Source organism: Culex quinquefasciatus, chromosome 2, assembly GCF_015732765.1.
Source record: "Culex quinquefasciatus strain JHB chromosome 2, VPISU_Cqui_1.0_pri_paternal, whole genome shotgun sequence".
Taxonomy (NCBI): domain Eukaryota; kingdom Metazoa; phylum Arthropoda; class Insecta; order Diptera; family Culicidae; genus Culex; species Culex quinquefasciatus.
In genome coordinates, this window is record NC_051862.1 from 220,679,501 (window position 1) to 220,687,509 (window position 8,009).

At 35.8% G+C, this 8,009-nt stretch overlaps 1 protein-coding gene across 1 annotated transcript in view; it reads right to left on the bottom strand.

Annotated features, from left to right (window-relative positions):
* Positions 1 to 7,058, bottom strand: part of LOC6035782 (suppressor of hairless protein) — a 31,831-nt gene extending 24,773 nt beyond the window's left edge. Inside the window, exons 1-2 of the mRNA XM_038253747.1 lie at positions 6,637 to 7,058; positions 2,237 to 3,290 (exon numbers count right to left, since the gene is read on the bottom strand). Coding sequence (XP_038109675.1) covers positions 2,237 to 2,512 — 276 coding nt within the window. The 5' untranslated portion in view covers positions 2,513 to 3,290; positions 6,637 to 7,058. The remainder of the gene's footprint in view (positions 1 to 2,236; positions 3,291 to 6,636) is intronic.
* Between the last annotated feature and the right edge of the window lie 951 nt (positions 7,059 to 8,009).

Consider the following 8,009-nt stretch of genomic DNA (forward strand, 5'->3'; position numbering starts at 1 on the left):
TTTCATGTATTTTGTCAATAAATCGTTTAAATCAAAAAAATGTTGAAAAGTGTTACTTTTCAAAACAAGTGCTGAAAATTTCAACTTTTCAGCACCCATTTGAGTGCTGAAAAGTAGAACTTTTCAGCATTTATTTTGAAAAGTGTTGCTATTCGATTCTGTTATTTTTGGTACAGAAAAGTAGGCTATTTCGTCGTTCAAGAATGACAGGAAAAGTAAGTAGTTTCACGGCGGAATTGCAAAAAAGAGTTTTCCTGTATGATTTAATAGAATAATTAGAAGTAATTTTTTTTTACAAAATTGAAGATTTCTATATGTATTTTTATTTATTTAAATTGACTTGACAATATTTTTCAGGTTTTATAATCTATTTTCTGGGTTTCTCCGATTTTCTCCCGTTGGAATCAAATTCCAAACATTTTTTAACAGAAGTAGCCACCTTGAGAAAAAATGCAAAAATAAAAAAGTTCGGACATAATAAAAAACAACCTCAAAACAATGTGTGACAATGGTTTGTTCAAAAATATTATTTTTTGTAATTGTAAATTTTTCCTGATAATAAATAATTAAATGAATTATGAAAAGGACAAAGTTGTTGTCTTCTTATTCTAAAATTGTTGAACTTACGGACCCAATAATGAAATAATTTGATCGCTTCTCGGCCTAAAGGCTAAGATCAAAGTGAATGAAATAATTTGATTATAAAAGTTGACAAATTGTGTTGTAAATCTTTATGAAAAAAGTAGCTTAGGGGATGAATAAAAAAATATATAGATAGTTCCCGTAGTTTTGAAGATTCTAAAATGTCTGTAACAAAAGCTCTGGTTGATGTGCACCGTTAAAGAATTCAAAATTATAGAAGAACCAATTGTGTTGCCAGGATGAGTCTAAACCAATAAATTTTAAGTGTTTTCAACTTTTATTAAGGGTTTACGTATATGTGAATCGGTCTACCAAATATTTTTTAAGCTTTTTTTTTGTATATTTTGAACTGCCTACTATTCAAAATTTGGCAATTGGTAAAATAACACTTAGATACGACTATTTGAAAATGTCAGGAATGGGTATTGCGATATCTCATCACTGCGTTTACCAAATTGGCTCAAATTTAGAGTGAAGTTACGTCAAGTGGGTTCCGTATACAAAAAGAAGGCTGATTTTAGAAAAGTTTGAAAAAATCCTCGAAGAAACTTTATGATTTGTTCTTATAAAAAAACTTAATTATTAGCTTTATTAGAAAAAACAATACTTTTTTTACAAAATTTGGATGCACTATGCACACGAAATGTATCTTGAGAGTCTTCACTTCAAATATTAGCCAATTTGGTTCACCTTATCACGAGATATCGTTGCACCTGTAAATGAACTTTGTGTTTCAAGAAAAAATATTGCATTGCAAGAACACAAAAAATGGCATAACATTGCCATAACCTAAAAAATCTAAATTTTGATTTTTTTTGTAAAAATATAATTGCGGAGCTGTTACCAAAGTTTTAAAAATGTTCAAAATGTTTTAAAATTAGTTCAATCCTGTTAAAAATGATTATGCAGGAAAAAGCTTTTAAATTGTATTTAGCTGATTGCACGTCTATTTCTATTGAAATTTTAAAATTTGTAGAGTAAGAAATTGAACCAAATATTTTTTTTTATATAAAAACTTCATCATCCCGGTACGAGAATCGAACTCACGACCTCTGGATTGGAAACCCAGCACGCCGCTAGTCGAAACCCATCCCCTACCGGTCAGTATTCCCAGTGAGCATATTTACTCTTTTAAGGGATCTGACTTTGCCGAGCCAGACAGGAATCGAACCCATCACCTTCCGCTTACAAGGCGAAACCCGTAACCTCACGGCCACGGAAGCTCGGCTAAATAAATTTTACATATCAAATACGATTCAAATTCTTTAATAATTGTTTTGGCTAGCTGGAACTTCTAAGTAGTGTTATAATAATTTCTCCATTTCCTTAATTCAAAATTCATTACTGTCTACAAACTTTTGAGACCATCACGCAAGATGCCACGCGAAAGTCCCTCCAAAAATCATTAAAAATAAATCTTCCAACTTTTTCTTGGTCCACATTACCACAACCCACAGGTAAATGCGCAAATGATAGCCCTTCCTCCACGCGTCTCTCTATTGTGTCTAGCTCTAGAGTTCAACACAGGAAGACACATTTCACCCCTCTACCTGCTCGCTCGCTGATGATGATTGAAAGATGAATAAATAATTACCTTCGCGTGCAGTATCACGATGATCATGTTGTTGCGATCCCGCAGGTACTTCTCCATGGCCTCGCGCGTCAACCGTCGCTCCTCGATCGGCCCCCGGTAGATCGGCGTTACGGAGTTGGGGCCCAGCATCGCGGACGGTGACTGCTGCTGCTGCTGTTGCTGCTGGCTGGCGGAGACCGCGGCCGAGAGTCGCGGAATGAGGGCCCCACCGTGGGGATGCGTGGGCGGACTCGGCGGCGTCTGGCCGTAGCCCGGTATTCCGTACTGATGTGGCATGCTGGTTTGTGTCTGAACTAGTTTTTTTCTTCTTGTTGGTGGTGATCCTGAATTTTGTTGCGAGTGGGGTGGGGGAGAGAGGGGCCAGGTGGGGCAAATCAAGGCCACTACCTCCTCTCGGAGCACACTCCTTGTGACTTTGCGACCGAGGTCTGCCTTTACACTCTTCTTTCACTCACTCACTCACTGCACTGTCTCACTCTGGCCTGTGGCAAATCCGTGGGAATCTCTGTGTGTGGGGACTGAAAGCTCGCACTGCCTGCCTGCCTGGCGCGGTGTGAAACTATTTCATTGGAATTTCTCCAGCATCACACCATTTCTCGAGCCATCATCTTCATCACCGTTTGAGACATTCGGTTCATTTTTCCTCGCGCACTTCACTGTGATACTTTCCCCCGGGGGAACCGTCCCTCACCGTCACTCACCCACTAGGCTCGGATCATGGCCTCTGGCCTGCAGCAGCCGAATTTTCGGACCACTGCTGCGACACCATCCTCACTCAACACTACAGAACAAGTCCGGCTCAGCTTCCCAACTTCATTCACAAAACCCAATTCACCAATCTTGAGCACAATTTTCTTTCCGCAAATAAAAACGCAAAAAAAAACCCCGAAAAATAAGGAACAAATATCTGTCCTGGACGGAGATGGAATGGTCCAGCGGCGGCACCAGCAGCCGAGGCAGCCAGTTCTGTTGCGCAGAGAACGACGACAATGAAAATCGATGCTCTGGTCCCTTCGGCCGAAGTTGTTTGTCAAAAAAGCTCGGTGGCAAAGGTCTGGAAAGAAGAGAAACGTGAGAGGGGAGTCGAAAAATATATACATGGAACACCGATTGGGGGGGCCTTTTTACTGCTGAATGAAGGAAATTCATTCTCGGGCCGATTGACGACGGCTATGTGTGTGGGACGACCGACGGTAGAAAGACGACGACGGAGAACAGGGGTGCCAGGTTTTCGAAAGATTGCGACAGGTTGTTCAGAAAAATTGTGTCCAAATTCACTAAATAGACAACTTATTTTATTTTTTTTTATATTGATACTAGGGTAAACTTCTTATGAAACTTTTAAAGTTTTTCAAAAAGACTGGCCAAAACCAAAAATCAAGCAACCGGATGATTAATTTTCGTCAAGATTTAAGATTTGGTCAAGTTACCTTAGAATTTGACTAGATCAACTAAAGCTAAATTTGAATTTTGTTGAAATACACTCTTTAAACTGCTCAAAATTATTATTCAGGACGAAAATAAACTCTTCGATTGTTGGATTCGCCTCTCTGTTTAGAGTACAATGCGTCTCCATTGAAATGTAAAATGGAAACATGGAGACGCATGGTACTTTGTTACTCCACTCTACAAAGAGTCGTTCTCGTCTTAATTTGGAGACAATATCATTCTAACGCTCGAATACCTAAAGAATGATTAAGCTTCTTCGTTTTGTAGAATATACTCTTAATTATTGTTTTTCTAATCCTTGAAATTTTGGTATCTGCGAAAACAAAACAATTTTTTTTAATTCTTGTTTTGTGTAAATAATTTATAAAACAAAAAAAAATGCTATCGATTGTTTCCAAAATTTTTAAGCTTTTGAAATTTTACACATATATATAAATGAAAAATATGGAAACAACTAACTTTTAATAACTAGAAAATTATAATTTTTGTTCAATACTGTTTGAAACAATCAATGGTTGAGAAATAATTCATTTACATTTATGTAAAAGTACTTCTAGGAGTGGTACTCAGTTAAAAAATGTTAGAAACACAGGCAAATAATTGAATTTCGAAACAAAAAAATGTATTGCAAGTAAATACGTATTTTAGCAACAGTTTTACGATTTTAGAATGCAACACAGCTGATGCTTTTTAAATAAGTGCTGATAAATTTTAAGTTAAGTTAAGAAACGGGACTCCAGTTTTTGTACATCTTTTTTCAACTTAAATCAATTTCTGAACTCGACAAATTGCTTGCTATCGTCCTATTTATCGTCTACAACAAATATAACTTAGTAAGTTACTGTGTTTTTCCAAGTAACATTTTTAAACCAACTAGCCACCACCTAGTTTTATTAAGGTTTTATGGTAGCATCTTGATTGCTTGTAAGTTTTATGTTGGCTTTCACAGCAACTAAAAAGCATGAGTTGATTTATAGGTTCTAAAAAGGTTTTATGCCTCGGACAGAAAACGTGTTGACAATAAAAGCCAAATGGCTTTCAATAAGGTTCTATGAAAGTTTTAAGAGAGTCTTGAAAACCCGATAGCAATGTCATGCTTAATGGTTTTATCTCATGCTTCTTTAAAACCAAGGGTGTTGTAGCTGTCAATTGCCTTTAGGCATGCAAAAAGCACATTTAAAACCATAAGCTCCTAAAAAAGTTTTTAATGCGGCCAAATAGCATTGGCGATAAACGCGTGGTTTTATTGATTGTGATTGACCGCCATTTTGGAAGAAAAGTTGAAAAAGCAATAAATTTAATTGGCATTTGCTGAAAACACACATTTATGATGTCAAGCAGTCCTCATCCCCATAAATGATGTTAACTATCATACATTTTTCGTTAAAACCACTAATTTTTGAATGGCATATTAGCTGTTTAAGTTTATGCATCTGTAGTTAACACTTAACATTTATTTAGTGTAAATCAAATTTCGGAAGGACACACCCAACCAAGAAAAGCTCGATTTTAAAAAAGATAAATAAAGACCTTTTTCAAATATTGGCATTCAAATGGACCACAAATAAGACTTTCATTCGATTTTGAGTATTGAATCACAAATTTACCTTAAAAGTCAGTTTTTTTAACATCTATTTTACTGTCTTATTTTATTAGCTCTTTACAAAAAAAATACCGAAGAATTTAAAAAATATACTTGGGTTCAATCTCTTGGAATTTTACTGTCCATGATCATGATAAATCGTTGAATGATGTTTTATAACTTATTTTAAGCAAAAGTTTTTTATCAAAATTTGTGGAGGTACTTGATCGCTATAACAGTTTTTTTTTTCTTGATAATAATATAGCATTTCCAATGTACATTTTTTTAAATTAAAAAAAACCGTTCCATAGAAATATGTTCTAAAGCAAGAAAAATATTTGATTAAGTGTCATAGATGCAACAGAGTTTTCTATGCAAAAAAATCCTAAGAGTTAATTTCGGTATATCGATGCCAGTGTGATCTTTTGTACCTAGCTTGCTGGGATTCCTATCTAGATTGCACAAGTGAGCACACGGGCATCGATTTGTGTTATAAATTGATACATACAAATTAAAATTCATTTATAACACATATTTACAGTCAAAAACTGCCCAGCATGTTGACAAAAGATTTTCATTTCATTCTTTATTATGATGGGCAATGATGAGCTGTAGCAAGAAACATTCTCAAAAAGGTAAAAAAAAACACCTCATCTTAACACATCAACAGGTTTCTAAACTCCAATGATACAAGATAGGTTTTTCTTATACTAACACATTAAATACAAATGAAACTTTCCCTTATCCTAACCTCAACTAAGATCACTAGAATGAAAAATTATTCTAAACTAAGCAGTTTACAAGCAACTGCACTCTGTTGACATAATTTTCTGAAAGGTTGATGATTTTAAGAATATTTTGAAGAAAATCCGAAAAAAATGCTTAATAATTTTGTTCAGAATGTTTTAAAATAAAATATACACTGCAGTAATTTAGCTGTTTATTCAAAATTAGAAAAAAAATCTAATGTAATAAGGTTAGAACAAGTCTACACATTTTTGTGCAATATGAGGCCAATTTGAATAATTTAATCAAATCGATTTATGTTTATATTTGATAGGAAACTTTACAACTAACATCAGCTTAGCTTTAATCTCAAAATGTCAGTTGTTAAAACGATATTACGGAAATTGAAAGGTGCCTCTTGTTCAAACATCAAAACAAACATCAACGAAAAATTGTTAGGGACGCACTTCAGGAAACATCTGGCACCACTCCCCCTCCGGCGGCATAGACAAGTCGGTCGGTTACCCTCACACAAACGCATTCCACCCTAACACAAACACACACACACACAAACAGGAACACACATTCACAGGAAAATATTCGCTATCGCACGGCGGTAGCCAGCAAATAAACATCTACGTACCACGGTGAACTGTCACACAACGCGCAGCAGCAGCGTTCAAGTGTCAAAAGTAACAGGAAAAAAAATAAACAGCAAAAAAACACTGCAACATAACCTCACTCTTGGGAAGATGGTTTGTATCCTTCCCTTAAACCACCGCCGGGGGATCAACGTCGACACTAATGTTTCTTTTTCGGAATTAAGGTGACCACTTTTCACTTATGGTTTAATCCACATAATTTAAATATCCTCTCACCAAACCGTAATTTATTTTTGTCTCAAAATTGCTTTCGCTTGTATTTTTCACTTCATTGAGAAGAAAACAGTTTTTTTTTTGTGTTGTACTCCTCGTCGGTAGTTGGTAGGTTTTGTGAGAGAGACACCCGCAAAAATCCGTACGCGCGACCACACTCAATGCATTCACGATAACGTTTGAACGGAGCGGTTTATGATTCCTTTGGCTGAGCCAACAAACCGAACACAAACACACCCAAACCGGGGGTTAATGAGAAGGGAGAGAATGTTGGCTCTCAGCTGCTCTCACCATGCTCTCTCAACATCACAACAAATACACGTAGCAGGCGGTGATCAACAGTCTGGATTATGCTTTATGATACGTGGTCAAAATAGGTAAAACAAAGTGGAAATCAAGTGAAAAGGTTTACTTTTACCAAGATATCTTTAAATTCATTAAAATTAGATAATAAAACATTTACAGATAGTTAAATTGGAAACAATATTCTTACAAAATAAGCATATAAAACAACAATAGAAACATAACAACAAATTTTGACCAAAAACCACCCCACCGTCAACCCACCGTGCAACTCTCGTAAACAACCCCACCATGCGTGAGTGATAGTAAAATTGCGTACACCAAGTGCGCTGCACTAGTGTTGGTGTGCCGGGCTCCTCGGCGAACGAAGAATGAAACATAAATTGAGAATGAACACCTGTGACGGTTCCCATGCTTCGTGCGCTGTTGCCGTTATTGACGATTCATGCTGGCTGAAATGGATGAAGAGGTCCCCGCGAGTTCAGTGTTTGACAGTGGTGAAGACCCGAGTAGAAAATGATGGTTTTTATTTATGATTTTAAACATAAAAGTACATACACAGGGCATAGGAACATAGGAACACACTGTGTTCATTAGAGAAGTGATTGTTGTAATGTAAAAGTTTTTGAATGATTAAAGAATAATTAATTTAAAAAAAAAGTTTGCTATGCTACTTGAAGACATAACAAAGAACTAATTAAGAGAATAGTAAAAACGTTTTTATAAACCGTTATTTCTTCGATAAAAGTTTCAAATCATTTTGTGTTAGTACAAAAACTTTATTTGGCGGTTGAATTGAAACACAAATAAGCAAAGGTTTACGTATTCAAAGGATAGG